The sequence below is a fragment of the Megalobrama amblycephala genome, linkage group LG5 (genome assembly GCF_018812025.1).
Source record: "Megalobrama amblycephala isolate DHTTF-2021 linkage group LG5, ASM1881202v1, whole genome shotgun sequence".
Lineage (NCBI taxonomy): Eukaryota > Metazoa > Chordata > Actinopteri > Cypriniformes > Xenocyprididae > Megalobrama > Megalobrama amblycephala.
In genome coordinates this window covers 797,278-821,542 of record NC_063048.1, presented here as the reverse complement: position 1 = coordinate 821,542, position 24,265 = coordinate 797,278, and the positions used below count along the sequence as shown (strand labels likewise).

General features: G+C 36.9%; 1 protein-coding gene across 2 annotated transcripts in view; it reads right to left on the bottom strand.

Annotated features, from left to right (window-relative positions):
• The window catches only part of aqr (aquarius intron-binding spliceosomal factor), a 54,926-nt gene that overhangs the window by 17,532 nt on the left and 13,129 nt on the right, over positions 1–24,265 (bottom strand). For both annotated transcript variants that reach the window (XM_048190335.1, XM_048190336.1), the window contains exons 13-28: positions 23,767–23,870; positions 19,411–19,513; positions 18,244–18,364; positions 15,618–15,759; positions 14,220–14,398; positions 13,858–14,025; positions 12,506–12,675; positions 11,845–12,086; positions 11,179–11,322; positions 10,961–11,030; positions 10,136–10,246; positions 9,876–9,985; positions 8,000–8,135; positions 7,052–7,261; positions 526–663; positions 72–143 (exon numbers count right to left, since the gene is read on the bottom strand). In XM_048190335.1, coding sequence (XP_048046292.1) covers positions 72–143; positions 526–663; positions 7,052–7,261; positions 8,000–8,135; positions 9,876–9,985; positions 10,136–10,246; positions 10,961–11,030; positions 11,179–11,322; positions 11,845–12,086; positions 12,506–12,675; positions 13,858–14,025; positions 14,220–14,398; positions 15,618–15,759; positions 18,244–18,364; positions 19,411–19,513; positions 23,767–23,870 — 2,220 coding nt within the window. The remainder of the gene's footprint in view (positions 1–71; positions 144–525; positions 664–7,051; positions 7,262–7,999; positions 8,136–9,875; positions 9,986–10,135; positions 10,247–10,960; positions 11,031–11,178; positions 11,323–11,844; positions 12,087–12,505; positions 12,676–13,857; positions 14,026–14,219; positions 14,399–15,617; positions 15,760–18,243; positions 18,365–19,410; positions 19,514–23,766; positions 23,871–24,265) is intronic.

Below are 24,265 nucleotides of genomic sequence, written 5' to 3'. Positions count from 1 at the left end.
AATATAATAGTAACAATAAAAATAAATCAGAAACAAACAACATTTTAAGTGAGAGAGAGAGAGAGTCGTACCTGTAGCAGTAGAGGGATGAAGGTCTCAATCTCCAGGATTTGAGCTGCCTCCTCCATCAGGATGTTATCATACTAGAGAAAGATCAAGTCAGTCAGTATTAGGGAAGCACACATTAATGTTAAGTGTAGTGTGTTTCAGATTCACTTCAGTATATCAGCTAATTCAGATCGTATTAAAGAACTGCTTCACAACACCAATTCATATTGTTTCATAAGTCAAATGTTTGGACATGTTTTTTCCAACAAATTTTACAATAATAGTGATAAAAGCTAGAGATAAATTGATGACTGTTCATGCTTCCTTTACTGATCGTGTCTTTGTCAAATGCAGCATTGTTTATGCTTCCAACATGTCACCCAATCAAAAATGTTTTGAAACGTTTTAAAACTGGTCTAACTAATCTAAGAAATGGTTCAAGAGTAGATGTGCTAGTGAATGGCATCCCACTGATACCTTGAAGCCCAGCTCCACCAGGTCATGGCGTTTGAGGGCGGCGTGTGTGCAGGTCATGGCGATGATCTTGGCCTCTTTCACCAGCAGGTATTTGGATCGGTCCAGCCCGCTGCGCAACAGCTCAAACGCCCTGAACTCCTGCAGGAGAGAAGATGCCTTGATGAACACCTCAGTGCTAAAAACACACACAAACACGGTTGAAACGTGTGACGCGTTTTACTCGAATCACACAAAAATCCCTTAATATACCAAGTATATACCATTCTAGAGTACATGCAAAGACTGAACCTTTAGACAAAATGTAAAGTTTGCATGTGTTTTGTGTTGAGCATCGTGTATCGTATTTAATACACCAGGCTTTTATGGCACATACAGTCCTGATATAGTGAGAATATGAAGCTCAATTTTATTTTGAGGTTCAAACTCAGTGAAAACATGCAATTTGGTGCAGATGCTTGTAAATCAGTGAGATCTTTATAACAGTACAGCAGGTACTTACATTAAAATGCATATAAATATCAATATCTGGCAATAATATGTCTTAGAAAGACGATATTTAAATGCTTAATTTTATAATTTGATAATTTCGAGGTCTTAGAAATGTGTATATCCAATATAATACAGCCAACTCTATTAACATGTAAGATTCACCACAATATTTTAAATGACTATTAATTTCACAAGGTGATGTTGGTGTTTAAACATCAGCCGAGGAGATTGTGTTTCTTTCTACTTCCTGTCATTTGTTAGAAACGGCATCTTTGGTTTCTCAGATATTGAGTATCGGTTTGTGTTCGATAGTGGCTCAGATCAGTGCAGTGAAGAGAGGTTAACCCAGCTGGATATTTTCAGGACTGTGTCCATTGGGAAATGAATATTTGATGCGCTTCTGCATTAATATTAAACCCATCAAAGCATTCAATATTGATGAGGCCATGTTTTAACCCTGAGTCTTCAGCGGTGACGGCCGAGGGACAGTGATGCCCACACAAACACACGCATTGTGGCTGTGACGCACAACTTTATTACAGGAACGTGTCTTTGTTGTCAGCAGATGAACACAAAGGATGAAAGGATGAGGAATCAACATCAAAGAAGGGGGCGTCCCAGAATAATGGGCCTTAAAGGAGGGGGGGGGAGATCATTATTGATGGACAAACAAACCTTGAGCTCACGCCACACTCTGTTCAAAGCAAACTATGTATTTAAAGAGCACCTAATATGCTTTTTTCTCATCTTCATCTTTGTTTAGTGTGTAATGTTGCTGTTTGAGCATGAAGAGTTCTTCTCTACATCAGTGTCAGTGTTTCTGAACTCCATCTTGAGTTTCTTCACAATGTTCCTCATTTAAATAATTCATGCGCAGAATAAAGGGGCGGGGCCTGGTTGAGTTAGTTAGTAGTGTGTTGAAACTGGCGGTTATGGTAAGGGGCGGGACATTTCCCAAACACCAATCACAACACACTGCTCCAGCCGACCAATCAGAGCACATTGTGCTTTTCAGAAGGAGGGGCTTCATAGAGACAGGAAGTAAACAGAGCGTTACTGACAGACTGGGAAGAGAGGAGCTGCAACAATGGAGAATATGAGGAGAATAGAGTAGTAGAGCACAAAAACAACATCAAGACTCTGAGAAAGAGGCATAATAGGTCATCTATTGTGAATTGTGTTACACAAATGCACTGTGATGGGATGAAGTGTTAGCACCATGGCTCATCTGAAGCCTATTGTTGTTAGCCTGGTTTCCTGTGTTTCAGCACAATGAACCCATTGCGTACGCCATTTTGAATTTCACCAAAGCAAAAGCAAACTTCTACAGCGGCGTTTATCGGATCTTCTCCAAATGTGGGTCAGATTATCTTCAGACTATGCTGGTCAAAAGTTATTAAAAGACATTTTTAGATAAAGTGTTGATATACCCAACTGTCCTTGAGTCAAATTTGATGACAAGTCACTAAAAAGGATCTCGCTTCAGCATAATTACATGAAACTCTGCATGGAAACGTTCCCTGACAATACCATGTCAATTTGGCAAAAGTAATGAGGAATAACATTACACGTTTTTCAATTCCATTTTTTTTTTTTTTTTGTTAAATTATCATCAGGGATGCAGTGTATTAAATTTACTTATAACAGACCTGCTGTTGTGCATTTCCCTGTAATTGCTGCTTGAAACTACATTAATTTTGATTTATATAATAAATGATTTACCCCCCCACTGTCTTTTTCATTGTACTATTATATATTATCTACTTCAGACAAACCGTCCCTTATCTAAAAGGCACTTAAAGACAAAACACACTGTCGCTGTGCTCAGATCTTTGCCAGAATAAGCTGCAAAATGGATCAGACTTTATGCCAGCAGTCTCTGACACATTCTTGCATTTATAAAATGCTGGCTGGAGTAACTGTCTTTAAAAATATATGTATTATAATTAGTGCTGTTAATCATTTGAAAAAACAAAAACAAAAAACCAATCACTCATTTTTAGTTAATCGTAATTAATCACACCTAACATTTTTTAATATATACAAATAATATATTTAATATATTATATATATTTTTAATATATACAATATATACAAGTTTTTATATTTTTATATTGTAATACTTTGAATCTCCAAGATAATGTAGACAGTATATTTAAATATTTGTTTAATGGCATCTTTTTCCTCAGCACTATGGATGAAGGCCAGTGTCACTGATACTGATGTCTCTATTAAATGGATTTATTTTTCTCCATTAATTATAGCCATTCAACATTGTAGTATAATTGAAATCTATCAATTTTAGCATTTAACAGGCTTTAAAAATAAATATCAATCTTCACATAAACCCTGTGTAATAAATGTCACGTTTAGCTGTACGTGTACTTTAATATACAGTGAGGAAAATAAGTATTTGAACACCCTGCTATTTTGCAAGTTCTCACTTAGAAATCATGGAGGGGTCTGAAATTGTCATCATAGGGTTCCACTTGAGAGACAAAATCTAAAAAAAATAAAAATCCAGAAATCACAATGAGTTTTTTAACATTTATTTGAGATACAGCTGCAAATAAGTATTTGAACCTGTGTATCCTAGAATTCTGCTAAAACCTGTTAGCTGCCTTTAAAATGTCACCTCCACTCCATTTAATCCTAAATTAGTTCTTATTTTCATAAAGACACTGTCCACCCAATTAAGAATAACTACTAACATGACCAAAGAGCTGTCCAAAGACACTGAGACAAAATAACCTCCACAAGGCTGGAAAGGGCTACGGGGAAATTGCCAAACTTGGTGAAAAAAGGTCCACTGTTAGATTTAGAAAATGGAAGAAGCAAACATGACTGTAATCTCCTCGGTGGGGCTACGTAAGATCACCTCGGGGGTCTCAATGGTCCTAAGAAAGGTAGAAATACAGAAAACGGGAGGACCTGCATACCTGAAAAGAGCTGGGACACCGTTTCCAAGGTTACTGTTGGTAATACACTGCATGGTTTGAAACTATGAATTCCCCTGCTTAAACCAGCACATGTCCAGGCCCGTAGTTTGCCATAATTTGGACGAGTCATGGGAGAAAGTCTTGGTCATGAGACCAAAATAAACTTTTTGCTACAAAAGTTAGGAAGAAGAATTGAGTACATCCCAAGAACACCATCACTGTGAGAGGGGGTGGTAGCAGTGGGGTCTTTTTCTGCAGGGACAGGGCGACTGATTTTAAGGAGAGGATGACCGGGGCCATGTATTGCTTTTGGGGAACAACCTCCTTCCCTCAGAGAGCATGAAGATGGTCACTGGGTCTTCCAACATGACAATGACCCGAAGCACACAGCCAGGATAACCAAGATGGCTCTGTAAGAAGCATATCAGGTTCTGGCGTGGCCTAGCCAGTCTCCAGACCTAAACCCAATAGAATCTTTGGAGGGAGCCAAACTCTGTGTTTCTCAGCGACAGGCCAGAAATTGACTGATCTAGAGAAGATCTGTGTGGAGGAGTAGGCAAAATCCCTCCTGATGTGTGCAAACCTGGTGAAAAACTACAGGAAACGTTTGACCTCGTAATTGCAAACAAAGGCTACTGACCAAATATTAACATTGATTTTCTCAGGTGTTCAAATACTTATTTGCAGCTGTATAATACAAATAAATAGTTAAAAAATCATACATTGTGATTTCTGGATTTTGTCTTACAGTGGACGATACGATCAATTTCGACCCCTCCATGATTTCCTGGGAGAACTCAAAATAGCAGGGTTTCAAATACTTATTTCCTCACTGTATCAGTAGCAGGGTTTTTTTTTTCGGTTTTCAGAGATTTACCTGCCCTGCTAAAAGGCAAAAAAGTTCTTATTTTCATGTTTTAGACATGTAATTTTAAACAGTGTCTTAAAATTTTCAGGTAGGTCTAACAGTAAATATACAGAAAATCATAATCAAACACTCTAAACTTGAATTAAATACAGATAAATCTTATTAAAGTCAATTCGTCAAGAGCAGTGAGGGATTTTCTCCTTGTGACACACCCGCGCGGGCGCCTCACTCGCTCCGGTTAAATAGTGCTTACTGCGTATAAATTTTAGTCATTCCCGCAGGTTTCGCACTCACACCGAAAGCACATGCACCACTGATCTATATTAGTGAAGCGAACAAGCCACGCTCAGTCTCAAACAGAGACAGAAGTCAAACAGACTCACAAGTACCAAAACGAGTAGCATAATGCGCTTGAACTGTCAAATACATACAAAAGTATGTCAAAACCAGCGGCACAGGCAATCTTGGCGAGTATTCAGATAAACACAGTCAGTTTTGAATCGTTAGTGAACCCTTGTTGTGTGTAACAGTATTGGGTCGGTTGAATACCGTTCATAAACTCTTAAAGGGACAGCAGTCCAATATTCCTGCTGCTGTCTGTCATGTTAATCAAAGAACAAAAGACAAAGAAAATCACTTTCTGCTCTTGACTGAATACGTTTCATAACTTTAATGGTAAGAATTGATCTGTATTAATATTTACAATAAAGACTACAGAAATTAATGTAACCAATGTAAAATAACACTGAATATGTGTCATTTTACATTTGATTACTTTAATTTCTGTAGTATTTCTTACCTGAATAGAAACCCAGGTAACCCAAAAAAACTTAGTTTCATAGCTCTCTTTATTCTATTGCATTTATTTGAGCTGTTTATATTTTATTACGGACTTTTACTTGTTTTTGTTGTTTTTTTTTATGAAAATAAAACTTTGCATTGAAGAAAAGTAGATTTTTGTTTGTATATGTTGTCAATTATAGTTCTTAGAAAGAAAATCGTAATCGGCCGATCTCACTAACAAAAAATCGGAAATCGGCCAAGAAAATTGCAATCGGTGCATCTCTAGTTTTCTCCTTGTCTTTTTTTGTTTGATGAACATTAATGACAGACAGCAGCAGGTTTATTAGGCTGCTGTCACTTTAAGAGCTGACGCACATGACACAGATCTGACACACATCTGATTTCCTAACAAATCTTTATATTCATTAAACACTTTTAAGTCATTTAAGACTGTGCTTACTGCTTACTAGGGGTGTAACGATACATCGATATAGATCGATGCAGATCAAACGTCTAACGATACGATGCATCGATGCCACATTTATAATATCAATATGAGGTACCTTTATTTTGACACCCTCCACAACCTCATGTAACGTCCGCATTTCCGCCAAAGCGTGCATTTTCGTTTTCTCACCATACAGTCTGCCTGCCTGATTTATTTTATGTGACTTTGTGAGTCATTTATTTTTATTTATTTATTTAAAAAAAAAATGTAATTTTGGGTGTGTAATAATAATAATAATAATAATAATAATAAAAGAGATTAATAAAAAAGTTCATGTTATCAATTTTGGTTGTGGTTGTGAGTTAATAAAAATATAACTCGTTGTATAAACCTGGCATATAATATCTAAATATCGATAAATCGATCGATATAGCCCTGAATCGAAACGTAATCGTATCGTGGAATTTTTTGAGGTATCGGCAAATCGTATCGCTGGCTGACAGAATCGATATCATATCGTATCGTGATGAACTGTCCGATTTACACCCCTACTGCTTACTAGGATATTTTGCCAATTTTGTGTGTTTTTGTCCATTCAAGCGCAAAAGAGAACTCAATATGACGCTGGCGGGAATAAATCGCTGCCATTGACTGAATAACTTTTGTAGCTTTAATAATAATTTATTTGAAACTGATAAGCTATTCAATTTCTGTATTATTTCTTATTTGAATGCTTCTGTTAAATAGATGTAAAATGAAAAAAGTAAAGCACTGTTAATTTAATTTGTTTCTTATATTGTATTTGTTGCTGTTTGATATTTGCATCTTTGTTCTATTTAATAATAAAGACAAAATAACAAAAACAATGAAATTGTGATTAATAATATAACAATTATTACTAATAAAAGAATTGGATCTACCCTCTGAATCGTAATCGAATCGTGGGGCAAGTATCTAAACATAATTAATAACATAATTTCAGCTCTAGTCCAGCCCTACCTCCAGCTGGGTGAAGATCTTGCGGATGTGGCGGTAGCAGCCCTCAGCGATGTCCATGTCCTCCTGGTAAGACTGGCCCTTGAACACCGGCTGAGGAGCGTTGGAGAAGTACTTATGGAAGGGGAAGTGCGACGCCACGTCCTCCACCTGCACCTCCCGGCTGGGCTTTGGCTTCACTTTACTCATGTATTCCTCCCAACGAGACATGACCTACGACACGAGAGACAGACAGATAAGATCAGCGCCTGAGGATTTCATTAACAGCGCATCACTGGACAAACAGCCTTGTCACAATCCACACTTAATTAGTGCAACACGCGCCACACTGTAATCTCTGGGATCGGAGCTAATGGTCCGTACGGATCCCCCGGGGCTCTGATATGAATCTGCCGACCACAGCGTGATGGATCGAACCACAGAGAGAGATGAGATGAACACAAATGAAAGTAGGCCTGCCTAGATTTACACATCAGCGCTTCTTCACTAGGACCCCCATCATACACAGCGATATTCAAAGGCCTTCTAGCCCTAGTTTTGCTTTCAAAATGTAAGGATAAGGTTTTTTGGGGGGTTTTCTACCTGATAAAATGTGTTAGAGCTAACCCTAACTAGAAAAATGTATATGTAAGAAAATGTATATTCATTACAAAAATGGTGAATTCAAAGATTTGATTATATTAACAAGTCTTTTCCAGGTCTAGAAGATCTTATACTATTTTATACCATCTTATCCACCTTTTTCTTAACAAATGTGAGACAGCTAAATACCCAATTTTTGGTTATCAACACGAGTTAAGAAGTAAAATCACCTCTCTTTCACAACAGATCATCAAAATTATGACTGCACAATCTGATTAACACTATTACTATTACTTCTAATGTTACGCTAGCTTTAAGTTAGTCGAGTCAAAAGGAAGCGGATGATGTTGAGAGGGGAGTGATGGGTACCTGGTAGAGGTAGAAGTGTCCGGCGGTCTCACATGTGTAGGACACATCACCGGGCACACCCAGACTCTCCTGCAGACGCGCCACCTCTCGCAGGAGCTCCAGACGGCGGGACAGCACATAGTTGACTCGCCCATACCTGACACAGAGGAGAAGACACTGAATACTCGACACAACACAAGAACAGGGCTGGACGCTTACCATTCCCACAGTACGCTGAATAATTTAGTTGAACAATTTAGAAACTTTAGGGGTACAATGAAAATTGATCAATAATGTTTTTTTTTTTCTTAAATAAAAGGATTTAAGGAGACTTTTGCGAGCAAAATTAGAATACAAAATGTACACTAGGTTTTTAAAATATTTTAGCTTCAAACCGTACTTAATTACGTAATTATTTATAGAAATGTATACAGTTAGAAATAACTGTAATACACAGATTATTGTGCCAAAATTAGTAGAATGTATATACTGAATAATGTGTGTTAAATAAAGTTCTGTCTTCCTGTGACTGGACGGGCCAGACAGGAATTACACTGAATTAAATGATACAGTTTATTGTGTAACCAAAATACCAATAATAATAATAATAATAATAAAGGGGGAAAAACAACAAAAACATAGCATATAATGCATAACGTGGCACTTTTTAATTATAAACTAGTCACTGGGACTCTTATTTTGAAATTATTTTTGATGATCTTATTTTGATGAGGGAGATAAAACATGCCCTCTTAAAACCAGCCACAACATATTACAAAATAAACACCATAAAGTGTACATTGCCATCATTCATCAATAGTAAAATAATAAATAAATGTGCGGTATTCATAATTTTTACTTTAAAAAAATATTATGATTGAATTAAATAAATGGGAGAGCTGCATGTTTTTAAAGTTTAATAACCACATTACACTGTATTGTGATTCTTGTTTTTCCATATCCAAACTTAAGACCTCTTAAAATGAAAATTAAGACTTTTATTACACCATTTAAAATATTTAGGACGATTTATGACCTTATATTTCATAAAACTGATTTTTTTTTATATACTTTTCAAGGACCTGCAGGGACTTTTATTTTTATTCACACACATGCTCATGTCTATTTTTAGTTGCAAATGCAAGTGAAACGTTGACACGGTCAAGTTTTTGTACATGTAGAAATGAAATGACAAGAGTCTGGACGGCACTCAGGATAAAACATTAATGCTGTATAAGGTATATCACATGTACATTTCCACTAGAAAGCAGCACCTCTGATATCTCCTTTGCTTACGTTCAAAAATGTTCTTGATATCTCATGTTAGAGCTTTTGAATGATTCACTGGAGACATTCATTTGTGATTCAGACTACAGGAGTCATGCAGTCTGTTTAAGTACAATCCTCTTAGCTTTAAAGTGCTGACATGGATGTTGTGACACTGATGTGCTTCATTCTGCAAAGCTTATTAATTAAGCTCACAGGTTCACCAAAACATGCTGAAAAGTCTTGTTGAAAATAAACTTGAGCCGCAGTTTCTAACATTAGGATTCTTCAATATCTTCAAAGCATACATTTTCATGCACTTTTTGCTTTTATCAAAGTTATATTGCTGCTTTTTCCTTATTACCTCAGAAACTTGTCAGTTCAAGGGTCAAATGTGAGTGATATTTGATGTCAACAGAATGCAATTAAAAGCTCTTTTTGGATTGGAAAGGACCTCGACTTCTGAAAGTAACAGCATGTTTGCATAGTTTATGGTTCAAAACATCTGCGACAACTGATTCCTTGTGATAACCCGACAGTAAATCTGAACTGATTTGGCAAACATTACGAGTGTGTGTGTGTGTGTGTGTGTGTGTGTGTGTGTGTGTGTGTGTGTGTGTAAGATCTGCACCTGCTGAAATCTTTCTCAGTCTCTAGCTCTTCTTCTCCATGACCCATACGCAGAAGGTGCCGTTCATCGATGTCTAACGCCATAATCTTCTCAAACAGCTGGTTCAGAGCCTGAACAAGACAAACACACACATATCCAGAAACAACAGAAAAGAAATATTAATTTCAACTCATAGATGTTGTGAGTTAGGAAACCCTAATCTTGTTTGAATGCTAAGCTTTGAGCGATGAACTCCCTCAGTGACAGTGTTGGTCACGTACCTGATTGGAGTGAGTGACGATAAGCGTCCTCTGCTCGGGGAAGTTGTGGTACAGGTTGGAGATGATCTGAACAGCCACGTCTGTTTTTCCTGTGCCGGGAGGACCAACAACCTACAGCCGAGGGAAAGAGCGATTAGATGATTTGATAAGAGACTGTTGCTCTGTTCTTCTTCCCTCGCTGACCCTCTCTAACTTCAGCACATGTTTTAGACTAAAAGCCTTACAACATTTACATACACACACAGGAAGAGACTGACAGACATTTAAATTACAGATTCAAAACCAGCTGATAGATATACAAGTAACCGCAGTGAGAGACTAATATCTTTCTGGGAGGATCATACTGCACAACACCGGTCACAAGTTTGGAATAATTATGATTTATTTTAATGTTTTTGAATGAATCTCTCCTGCTCATCAAGCCTGCATTTATTTGATCAAAAATACAGTAAAAACAGTGATATTGTGAAATATTATTTGCTGCTTTCATATTTTTAAGGAGACCGTGATAATTTTTTTCAGGATTATACATTATAAATGTCTTTGCTGTCACTTTTGATCAATTTAATGAAATCTTGCTGAATAAAAGTATCAATTTCTTTTTTGTTGTTGTTGAATGGTAGTGTATCACGTTTCCACAAAAACATTAAATAAAATAGCTATTTTTAACATTGATAATAATCAGAAATTTTTCTTGAACATCAAATCATCATATTAGAATGATTTCTGAAGGATCATGTGACACTGAAGACTGGAGAAATAAAAATGAAAGAGCAGGAAGAAAAAAATAAATCTAAATAAAAAGTGTAGTAAGAGACTTCTTACCATAGTAAGGCCTGGCTGCATCCCTGCACGGATGGCTTCAATCTGGGTTGGTGTAAACTGGATGGTGTTTCTGTTGAAGTGGACACAAATGTCAGTCTTTCCATAACAGGCATTATGTTTATACAGGCAGTTATTACAGTGTCCAGGTGTTGAAGAAAGAGCCGGACAGATGCGGTCATGATAAAGTGGCTGTGACTGTGAGCATGACCTCCACATACCGCTTGGGCTGGTTGTAGGGATACGGCCCCCTGTTGGGAATCACATGAGGCTCCACCACCAGCGTCTGATCTTCCTCATCCTGTGTGTCCTCCTCATTTGCTTTACGCTTCTTACCCTTCACATTCTGCACAGGGAATCGGATTCTGGTAGAGAAGAGACACAATTTCAATAAACCTTATACAAGATGTCCACATACACTCCCGTTCAAAAGTAATATTGTGAAATATTATTCCAATGAAAATCAGCATTTTCTATGTGAATATATAGTAAAGTCTAATTTATTCCTGAATTTTCAGCATCATTACTCCAGTCTTCAGTGTCACATGATCCTTCAGAAATCATTCTGATATGATGATTTGATGCTCAAGAAACATTTATGATTATTATCAATGTTGAAAATGGCTAAATATTTTTGTGGAAACTGTGATACCTATTCTTCTGGATTCTAAAAGTTATATTTTTATGAAACAGAAATCTTTTAAAACATTATAAATGTCTTTACTGTCATTTTTTGATCCATTTAATGTATCCTTGCTGAATAAAAGCACTTCTAAAAAGTAGCCTATGAAAAATACACACAATAAAAATACAAACGCGTTTGAAACCGAGCAAAGAACAAACTCTAAAACGCACACAGTGTTTATCCGATAATGCTGATTTCTGACCTGAAAGGCGGGACCTGTCGAGCAGGATCTTCCTCCGTCACCTTCACCGTGTGATTGGGGAAACAGGACTTCAGGTGCTCGATGGACAGGAAGGTGTCGTTGAAGTCCAGGGAGGAAATCTGATTTGGCATCTTTGAGTAATGGGCACTACCGGGGTCTCCATAACCCAGAATGATGTCGTGAAGCCAGTCGGGAACCACACACTCTGTGTTCATCAGGTTACGAATGGTCTCAAGCACTGCCTGCAAGCAAAAAAAGGAAATAAGGAATTATTTTTCGATAATTGTGGATGACTGAATCATTATTTTAGATGTTACTCAATCAGCAACATCTCATTTCTGCCTGACTGCAGGTGGTGCTCACTTATAAATATTTCAGTTTTAGCAAATTTAGTAATATTATATATATATATATATATATATATATATATATATATATATATATATATATATATATATATATATATATATATATATATATATATATATATATATATATATATCATTTTTCATTAATTTAAATAAATAAACGTTAAATAAAATACAAAATTAAAACCATTAACAATTAATTTCAGTTAATGTTTATTTATTTTATTTTTCATATTTCTTGTTTTAGGCCAGCAGTCTGGTTTTGTGAGCCTGTCTGTGAGGAATCGTCTGACCTTGAAGTTGTTCTCTTTGGGTTTGCGTCTCATGATAATATTGAAGGTCTCATAGGGGTCTTCTGCTCCGTTCTGGATGCTGTTGGTCATGTCCTGCTGGTACTGGTTTGGGTCGAGCCAGACCCGGAACGTCCTGGTGTCGCCTCTGAGTTTGGGCTTCGGATCAGGACCTTGGTGCAAGCATCAGAACACAATCATTTCAATTCATCACATCTTTGTATTTAAAACAGATGTCCTGAAAGCCAAGTGAACCGCACATTCAGTCTTGTAAGAATACAGTAATCTGTTTGACTATAATGCCATAAATCAGAGTCACGGGGTAATTGAATGTTGCTTTGGATAAAAGCCTCTGCTAAATGAATAAATGTAATTAATAAATATTCAGGACAAAGCACTAATCCGTCTAAATTGGGCTTCATTTGTCAACTGAAATCACTGGAACAGAAATGACCCGTGATTCTAGACCACATTCCCAAGGTCCAGCAATGAGGACGGCCTGCGGTCAATGTGAGAGAGAGATTCGGGCCAGATGATGGATTTATCACTCGTCTTATCGGGTCAGAGCTGTGTTCATGCGCTGTGGGGATCCAACGCTCTCCTACAATGTCTTGAAAGAATATCATCCACACACCCCTCCTCTAGACATATTAACACGTTACAGCTAATAAAAACAATTATAAACATCGAAGCATTTAAATGTTGGGGTCAGATTTGTTTCTTTTATCTAGCAAGGATGCATTAGAGGGTCATGATGAGAGAAATCAAATTGGCATTGATCTTTTGGCATATAAGAGGTCTTTGTACCCTTAAAACATCCTGCAAGTTTCAGAGCTTAAAACACCTACTCATTATAAACAAAGCCTTTATTTAATCAAGTTGCACAATTGCAAATGCAATATTGATTTTATGCAGCAGTTTAATAAACAATTAAGTGTCTCACTTTTCAGAAACAATATTGCCTGTTTTGTTCTTTTTCACAGACGAAAATGTTTCCAAACAAAGCCATAGCAGAACTGTTTTGCATCTCTGAGCAACACATAGCAGTGTTTCGTTACTTAATGGATCCGTCCATTAACGAATCCGCATTGCTCAATATCTCTGTTTCCATCCAACTATTTTTATGTGCATTTTGGGATATTGCATAAAAAAAACGCTAGATAGAAACGCAAAGATGTGCGTAAATTCTAAAAATGCACATGTAAATGTATACATTTTTATGATACGAAAACATGCGCATAAACTACAATGGAAACACTTTTACTGAATAAATTCTGTGATGCGTTGCGAATCTGCCTTTTGCTCAGGAACCACTGAGAATCTGTATGTTGACTAAACTCAGAGAACTGTCTTACCTTCCTCTATGACGCGGCCCTTATCATCCAGCATGCCCTGCACCTCACAGCCTCTCACATACACCAGACCGGCCTGATCCACAAACGGCTGCCGGCGGTCAAAGCGGGTCCCGTACGGCAGGTTGGGCCGCACCGTGATCAGGAAGCAAACGTCGTGTTTCCGCAGCCCTGCAAGAACCAACCGTGATGTGAAGAGACTGAAGGATGAAGTGAGCGTAATGATTTTACGTGACGTGTGAAGAAACTGTAAGTGACATTTTCGGTTTTCATTTCATATATTTATATATTATATGTATTTTTAGTTTTAGTTAATGCAGGGGTGTTCTGAGTGGTTTTGCAGAGACAGAGAAAGAGCCGTTTACCCTCCCACTCGTTTTTGATGTGATCTCGGATGTTGAGGTTAAGGGTGATGTCGGCACGGACACGGGCAGGCCAGTTCTCTCCGATGTTTGGTTTGGCCACCTCCACGATAGAAAAAGACACTATGGTCTGTGCCATTCTAGCCCATCCTCCGAACACCACTCCTCCGTACTCCGACTGCCTGCGTGACACAACCCTCAGCGTTAGCACAACACAAACACACAATATCAGGAATGAGGATGTTCACGTTGTTCTTTCCCATACAGTGGAGTCAACGCTGACCTGTGGTCGTCAAGCTCCCAAAATCATTAAAAACAACCATCTCAAGTCTTCTGAAGTGAGAAAATGCAGGTTATTCAGAGAAAATCTCACCACATTTGAATAAATACACAAGATTCAAAAAAAATTTGTGTCAAAGTTATCATGTGACTTGCAGCAGAAATGGCACACAAATCATATGGACTTCTTTTATGGTGCTTTTTATCATTTCTGGAGTTTGACAGTGATGGTCAGAATGTCAACATTCTGCTAAACGTCTGCCTTTGTGTTTCACAGAAGATCACACAGGTTTGAAAGTGAGTGAAAGACGACTTGATTTTGGGTGAGAATAACTTTCACAAGACTTTCAACATTGATTCCCCAGTGGACTGAACTCTAAATGATGGAGACACTGGCTCTTAAAACGAAATATTGGCCAGTAACTGATCCGAATGATTCACTTGGATTCAAATGGCTCATGAGCAAGTTTGAGGCTGAATCTTTTTGAGTGACTCATTTACTGTTCAAAAGAGTCATTTGTTCACGAATCAGATATAACACTGACGTGGATGATATCTTTTTTTAGATTATGTATTTGCTACCATCTTAGTCTCAGAGCTCTGCTAAGCTATGAAGTGATGAATCAAGCTACAGCATTAAAGGAGTCATATGATGCTTTATAATGTTTTCCTTTTCCTTTAGAGTGTAATTGATCTGTTTGTGCATGTATAAGATCTGCAAATCTAGTAGCTATACTGGTAAAATAAAATAGTGATTTATCACGACAATCATAAAAACACATCATTCAAAGTCCAGATATTACTTCCGGGAATGTCTACATCACATTGTAGCATATTAGCATACATTCCCACCCCAAAGGCGTACACAAAGAAAGAAGCAATTGAAGTGTTGTGGTCATGTCAGGAATCAGTGGTTAAGATTTATAATTAACGCTTTCCCAAACGTTAGCTTGTGTACAGAGCATTTTATGGAGGACAGCTTCCTGAACCCGGAAGAGCACAATGCCAGCTACACACACCTAAATCAATTACACATATACAATTCAGTGTGTTTTTAAACTGTTTTTATGTTGTCACTTCAGGACACAAGATTGATAAAAATGTTCGACTCGGAGAACAAACCATGGCTTCATCCGTAGTACTACGTCCTCGATATCCTGCCGGATTTCATAGGTGGACTCCAGTCGGAAGAGGTTGAAGTTCCTCAACAGGTAGTCGTGCAGCGTCAGAAACTGCAGGTTCAGCTTCGGTAGAGCTAAACAACCTTCAGATTCACACACAACAACAAACATCGTTAGATATTTTACTGATTATTTAGTTTTTTTTGCACTTAAAGCTTGAAATATAGTGATGAACCAAAATTAAATTTGAAACAAAATGAAAGTTTTCATTTAGCCAAAAATGCAAATAAAAATTATGCAATAATCAATATAAATGAATTTAATAACCAATACTCGAATAACTTGCATATAAATAATTTGTCTATAAATATTTTAATTACACAGAAGGCAGTTTTTATTTCAACTTTTAAATTATATAATTATGTTTCTCCGATTCTTTGTTAACATATAAACATTTAAACAGTCTCAGTCAATCATTTCAGTCCTCCAAAACCAAACAAAAATTATTTTTCGGCCGAATATTTTCAGTTGCATCACTATTAAAATGTTAATAGTTTAGAATCAGATATTGATACAGGAAAAGTTAAATGAAAAATGTACTCGTCACCCCAAACTAGGGCTGCAAGATATTGGAAAAAACTGACATTGCCATATTTTGTTTTATATTTTTAAATATTCTTTTTATATTGCGATATTTATTAAAAAAAAAAGAAAAAAAAAAAGAGAAAAAAAAAAATCACCAGATGACTTGAATAGCTCTATATAAAGAATGATTGGGGTGATTTTGAGGTGATTTTGTGAATTTGCATACAAAATAATAAACAAATTACAAGCATAGATAAATATAATAGAACAAAGATACAAAGGAAACAAATAGTGCTTTATATTTTTCAGGTAATCTAACAGCATTCAGATACAGAAATTGAATAAACAAATGTAAAATAATACTGCATAGTCATGTTGTATAAATTAAATATAATTCATCTGTGTTAAAACTACAAAAGTTTTTCTCTTTGTGTTTTGTTGTTTGATTAACATTCATGACACAGAAAGCAGCAGGGGCTTCAGTTACTTTAAGACCGAACACACGGCGAGGATCCAAAATACCAAGTCACTGTTTTTATGAGTGAGTCATCGAGTCATTCATTCAGTAAGGAAGCAAGTGGCTGTGAATGAATCATTGAATAATTGACTCTCACGATTCGTTCAAAGCTGCAGAATTGTTTGTGAAACACAGACGTGTGTTGTAGTTCTGCTGTGGTTTTCGTTAGAACTATTATTTCATTGCAAAATAGAGTAAATACTGACAGTTTAAAATGTACGTTTTGTTTTTTGACCTGTTGTATAATAATGTCACGTTTGCAGTCATGTGGATATTTGGGAACAATTGCATTCTTGCTCGTTATCAATATTAGATACAAGAACTCACATATGTTTTTGTATTGGAGAAAGTTTGAGTCTTAAATCGAAATTAATCCACTATCTATGTCTATATTTGTTCTTCATGCGAGTAAGTGTAAATCCCCACTTTTACAAAGCTGCATTGTCGAGAACGGCAGTAATTTAGCGCGATTTAAGGCAGCAGAATCTGCACGCAGTCTATCATATGCATGCTGCTTCTGTGGATACAGTCATTTTTGACTGCAAATGATGAGCTAATTTGATTAAATGTGCTGGATTTACGACATTTTGGCAGTTAGAAATACATGCTCTATTTTAATATTACTTTAAGGTAGAATTAAATGAACTACTCAGCAGTTTGTTTGCGTACCCCCTCGTCACCTCGCGTACCCCAGTTTGGGAACCAGTGATCTAAGCCATAATCAATTGTTCATGAGGATAGTCAATCTTTTACGTGCATTTTAACAATTGTTTTTGCATGTGTGTGTGTGTGTGTGTGTGTGTATGTGTATGTGTGCGCGTGTGCGCACTTAAAACAGCCACAACAGTTCAGAACGGAGTTCTCTTTCACGCCATCTTGCGCTCAAATGGTTTAAAATCTCTTAAATGTTAACACTGACCGGACCTAAAACACATTCAAATTCTAAACTTTCATTGTATGATGGTCAAACTCTGCAACTAATCAGAGAATCACCTGCGTGTTTAACCGTGGTGTCTGGTCTGTATGGATTAACGATCCCTACACTAGAGTCTAGACAGCGCACATTGCGATTTCGATGCTAAAACGATATATCGTGCAGCCCTACTCCAAACCCAATCACACAGAAAAGAGGAATTTAAAAAAAAATCATCACATAGCTTTTTATAATTTGCACTAATGAAGTCTGTGTTTATGATGTCATACTTGGCACATTTTCAAATGAGCTTTGGTGGAGAGGAAGATTATCAGTGAACAAGGACTTAAATATGTGCATGTTACTGCCAAACACAAAAAAGATAATTTGTAGAGTCATATGGGCATCTATTTGATGTATGGAAAGGAGCTGATCATTCTCCAAAATGTCTCTTTTTGTGTTCCACGAAATGAAAAAAGTGATACAGTTTAGGAAAGAGTAAAGTAGTAAAAAAATTTTTGTTGAACTTTTCCTTTAATTCCACTTGATGCAAAAGTATATGGTATAATTATTACAGTGATGCGCAGTGAACTCGTATGCAAAGACGCCCACCTTCTCCTGAATAGTACTCTGTGGGGACGATGTTCTCATCCCAGATGATCTTCTCGGTGGGGTACAGAGGCATCTGGTTGAGCTGTTCTATCTGGGAGATTCGTCTCTCGTGGTGGGACACCTGAACATAAGTGAGAAAGATTTCATGAGGTTTGTTTCCTCTCAGCCAGCTCCTCCATGAACCACCAAATCATCTGCCCGCTGTGCTATGATGGTTTACCCTTCAAAAACAGCAGATGGCCAAATGTAGGCTACATATCTCACAGCGCAAGGGGCCAATCGCATCCCATGAACATTTTAAAGAGGCATACAGCACCATCACAACTAGCTTTTGCGTGTTTTGAAACAAGTACAAATGTAGACATGTTTTCCAGCACTCAGATTGTGTATGTCAATCAAAATGATGTTGTGTGTTTGTGTCACTTATCATAAATCAAGCAAATCCCACAATCTCAAAGCCTTTCTTAAAGGAAACTGTTACACGCACTACACTTTTACTTTCCCTGAACTTCCTAAACACTATAAATCCATTCCATTATGTTCAAAATTCAAACGAGCAAACGCTGTGAGGCAACTCTGCTGAGAAAACATTAAACAATTTCAATGAGAAAATGAGTCGGGCGGCTCACGTGGGACGCCGCTTTGAGGAAATCAAATGAATTAATCAGGAGTGTTGGGGCAGCTTATCCTGTTCAAGCTTAATTAAGTGTTTTATCTGGTTTGTGACCTGCTCTGACTCTATTGTTGGCCGCAGCACATGCACATAACCAGATTTCAGCTGCTCAAGGAAACGCTGAACGCTCAAATGACCGGCCTGACACCGGCTCCATCAACGCATTAAAGAGGAAACGCTGGAGTCTTGATGAGATTTGGAGCGAGTAATTAAAACATGCCGGAGCAGGACCACCAATGGGTCTGAAACATCTTAAACATACCCAATAGAGGTTTAATAAAGTACATTATAAGAGTGAAAATCAAAGCAGCCAAACTCTAATAGAACAAACAAATTAATGTAGCAAATCGCAATCAAAACCTTTTTAACGCGTTTGTCCCCCGACACTACGGCTCTGTACAGTGAGCTGAGCCGACACAAACTACACGGGCAGCACGGTCACTCGAACCTACTGAGCAAAAACAGCTTTCTGTCACATTTTAAGATGTGCCTACCAGCAGCTCCAGAAGGAACTCTTTCTCGTAGGACGTCTCTTCTCCATCAGGAAGCTCAGGCAGGAGACACAGGTATGCCGACACCCGGTGGAGGGTATTGGGACTACAGAGAGATGAAGAGGGAAAAGTGAGCCACAAATGAACAGAAGAGGACAGGATTCAGAAACAAGCCTTGAAAACAGGCATTCATTTGCACGTTATAAAAACTATACACTACTTGAACAAAAGTTTAGCTTTTTAAATCACTGACCGGCAATTCACAATTTAAAAGTCATTTGCAAAACCAAAGCATTTGAGTCGGCAGGATTTTTAAATCTATAAAATGAGCAAATTGTCACACTCCATTTGCACTTCTGATTATATAAGACATCATGACATCATCCATCCGCCACTAATGTCATTATAATGTTCTCAGTAGCCTGATTTATGAAATATTTGGACAGATGCAAACATGAAAAGAGGGTATTCTGAGAACATACAGGACGCATTAACTCTTCCCCACCACTGACGAGTTTTTCAGGCAATCCATGTATGCGGTAGGGGGCGCTGTTACGCATCTTCATCTGTGTTTTGATCATTCTGAATCCGAAGTCTTTGCCAATTTTCTTAGCTTTTTGTTCAAAATGTTGCTTTTTTTTTTAAATGAAGCTTTCATGTGTTCAGGATACGCTTTCCTCAGTGCATAACTTGTTTTTAGAGTAGATTTTAGTCACAGTTTCAGTCATTCAAAACACATTTTTAGTTAGTCATCGTCTCGTTTTCATCCGTGAAAAAATGTCGTTGATGAAAATTATGACGAAAATAATTGTCAACGAAATTAACACTGATTTGGACAGATGCAAACATGAAAAGAGGGTATTAAGGATGTATTAACTCTTTCCCGTCCATGTTTTCACTGTTATGCAGTAGGGGGCGCTGTTACGCATCTTCATCTGTGTTTTGTTCATTCTGAAACCCAAGTCTTTGCCAATTTTCTTAGCTTTTTGTTCAAAATGTTGCTTTTTTTTTTTAAATGAAGCTTTCATGTGTTCAGGATACGCTTTCCTCAGTGCATAACTTGTTTTTAGAGTAGATTTTAGTCACAGTTTCAGTCATTCAAAACACATTTTTAGTTAGTCATCGTCTCGTTTTCATCCGTGAAGAAAATGTCGTTGATGAAAATTATGACGAAAATAATTTGTCAACGAAATTAACACTGATTTGGACAGATGCAAACATGAAAAGAGGGTATTCTGAGAACATTCAGGATGTATTAACTCTTTCCCATCCATGTTTTCACTGTTATGCGGTAGGGGGCGCTGATACGCATCTTCATCTGTGTTTTGTTCATTCTGAAACCCAAGTCTTTGCCAATTTTCTTAGCTTTTTGTTCAAAATGTTGCTTTTTTTTAAATGAAGCTTTCATGTGTTCAGGATACGCTTTCCTCACCGCATAACTTGTTTTTAGAGTAGATTTTAGTCACAGTTTTAGTCATTCAAAACACATTTTTAGTTAGTCATCGTCTCGTTTTCATCCGTGAAAAAATGTTGTTGATGAAAATTATGACGAAAATAATGTGTCAATGAAATTAACACTGATTTGGACAGATGCAAACATGAAAAGAGGGTATTAAGGATGTATTAACTCTTTCCCGTCCATGTTTTCACTGTTATGCAGTAAGGGGCGCTGTTACGCATCTTCATCTGTGTTTTGATCATTCTGAAACCCAAGTCTTTGCCAATTTTCTTAGCTTTTTGTTCAAAATGTTGCTTTTTTTTTTAAATGAAGCTTTCATGTGTTCAGGATACGCTTTCCTCACCGCATAACTTGTTTTTAGAGTAGATTTTAGTCACAGTTTCAGTCATTCAAAACACATTTTTAGTTAGTCATCGTCTCGTTTTCATCCGTGAAAAAATGTCGTTGATGAAAATTATGACGAAAATAATGTGTCAATGAAATTAACACTGATTTGGACAGATGCAAACATGAAAAGAGGGTATTAAGGATGTATTAACTCTTTCCCGTCCATGTTTTCACTGTTATGCGGTAGGGGGCGCTGTTACGCATCTTCATCTGTGTTTTGTTCATTCTGAAACCCAAGTCTTTGCCAATTTTCTTAGCTTTTTGTTCAAAATGTTGCTTTTTTTAAAATGAAGCTTTCATGTGTTCAGGATACGCTTTCCTCACCGCATAACTTGTTTTTAGAGTAGATTTTAGTCACAGTTTCAGTCATTCAAAACACATTTTTAATTAGTCATCGTCTCGTTTTCATCCGTGAAAAAATGTCGTTGATGAAAATTATGACGAAAATAATTTGTCAATGAAATTAACACTGATTTGGACAGATGCAAACATGAAAAGAGGGTATTCTGAGGATGTATTAACTCTTTCCCATCCATGTTTTCACTGTTATGCGGTAGGGGGCGCTGTTACGCATCTTCATCTGTGTTTTGTTCATTCTGAAACCCAAGTCTTTGCCAATTTTCTTAGCTTTTTGTTCAAAATGTTGCTTTTTTTTTTTAAATGAAGCTTTCATGTGTTCAGGATACGCTTTCCTCACCGCATAACTTGTTTTTAGAGTAGATTTTAGTCACAGTTTTAGTCATTCAAAACACATTTTTAGTTAGTCATCGTCTCGTTTTCATCCGTGAAAAAATGTCGTTGATGAAAATTATGACGAAAATAATGTGTCAATGAAATTAACACTGATTTGGACAGATGCAAACATGAAAAGAGGGTATTCTGAGGATGTATTAACTCTTTCCCGTCCATGTTTTCACTGTTATGCGGTAGGGGGCGCTGTTACGCATCTTCATCTGTGTTTTGATCAAAAATGCAATTTTCTCAGCTTTTTGTTCAAAATGTTGCTTTTTTTAATGAAGCTTTCATGTGCTCGGGACACTCTTTCCTCATCGCATAACTTACATTTTATGATTGCATCCTTATCTGTAAATGTTAACGTCACACGATTATTCTCATTCAGCATAAAGGCTCGTCCTCAAATGCAAACGGCTCTCCTTTAAACTTCACTGAATGAGCATAATGTCATATAATCTCTTGCACCAGTTCACATTTAGTCTGTACATTTTGTTTTTGTTTATCATTTTTAATTTAGTGATTTTAACTTTCACTTTAAAGCAGTAAGCAATCTGTTGATTTATGCTTTAATTTAGTGAATGTAACGTTTATATGTCAATGCTTTTCTGCACTTCAGCCTAGTGGAGCTGCACGATTCTGGAGAAGTTGAGAATCACAATTTTTATGTTTAAAACAGAGATCACAATTCTCAGTTTGAATGAATGATTTATTCTTTATTTGAAGCATCAAGTTACTTTCAAAAGGTGATTCTCTATTTTGATTGCTGATGTAGTGTTTATATCCAAACTACAGTCAAACCAAAAATTATTCAGACAGTTTTGATACATTTTTCTAGTTGGTGCAGGACACTACAGTTCATTTATGTAAGTGAGGATAGCAAAATAAAGTAAACTGTGACATATTATACCCAAAAATTCTTCATACAGTGGACTACCAGTAAAACTGATAAAAATTTGGAACCAAAAATTGACCTGACCAAGTGTTATCTGACATAATTAAGATTATTTTTTTCTGACACAGTTTAACTCTGAGATCTTGTCATATTTCATTACCATTTTTTTAAACTATAGTGAATAAACTGAATTAATGAACGAAATGTTCAAGGTGTCTGAATAAATTTTGGTTTGACTGTATAAACTTTTATCCCAGTCCTTCTGTGATCATTTGAATTATTGTAAAACAGAAATAAAGAGACTGTGTGTTTGTGAAGCTGTTTCATATCTACACATGACAGCTGCTCTCTCTGGATCAGAACGCAGGTCTGAATGATGGCTGTGATCACACTTGTGAAAGGTTTAACAGACAGAGACGAATCGCTGTGAATGAATAAGATCGTGTGTGTGTTTGAATCGAATTTAAAGATGAATTGTGCAGCTCTACAGCATAGCCTACACAGACACATTCAATATAGATATTTATTTTCATTGCCTTCAAACTGCACAGTGTCTGAAGGACACAGTAGTTATGTAATTTTTTTTTTAAAATAATGGACTAAATATATAATGTATTCTGTATTCTATATTTCTTTAATTAAAGTTTTCAATAAATTATTATCTTTTAAAAATTAACACATTTTTATTTAAATCAAAGAAATAATTGACAAATATAGTTCTAAAATTCTGGCATATTTCTATGTTTTCCATGATGGCAGGAACCCTGTCTGCAGTTAAGAGACTTGACCATCAAGCCATTAGTGTAATGGGCCGTATCTCACTCGCTCTATAAAGATAACATCACATTTAACAGCTCGATGTACCGCAGGCTCCTCTGTCTCTTACCTGAGATGGCCGAAGTGTTTGGTGAGGGACTCCCGCGTGTCCACGGCCGCCACATTAGACAGGGCAAAATCATTGAGCTCAGGGAAATGAGCAAACGCTGCTCTCTGAAAAACAAACACCTCCGTCACAGACCTTCAACTTTCACACTTCATCAGAACCGACCAATGAATCATCACGACCCACATGAGTATCACAGAGCTCTGGTGATGACGGATACACCATCAAAGCTGATAGGAGAACAGTGAAACTGAGAGCTGCAGGTAACAGCAGACTGGAGGACTTCAATCAGCTGTTCAAGGTCGTGATGCATTTAAAAATCTAATTTAAAAACGAGGGAGAGGAGCATACTACATACTACGTGTTTATTATAGGCATAATGTGCACAGTGTGCATATTATAATAGTTACAAATCAGGGTCCCACTCTTTTAAACACTTAATTTCCATGACTTCTCCATGCCCTACCATTTAACGTTTCATTATGAAAATGGCACCAAAACC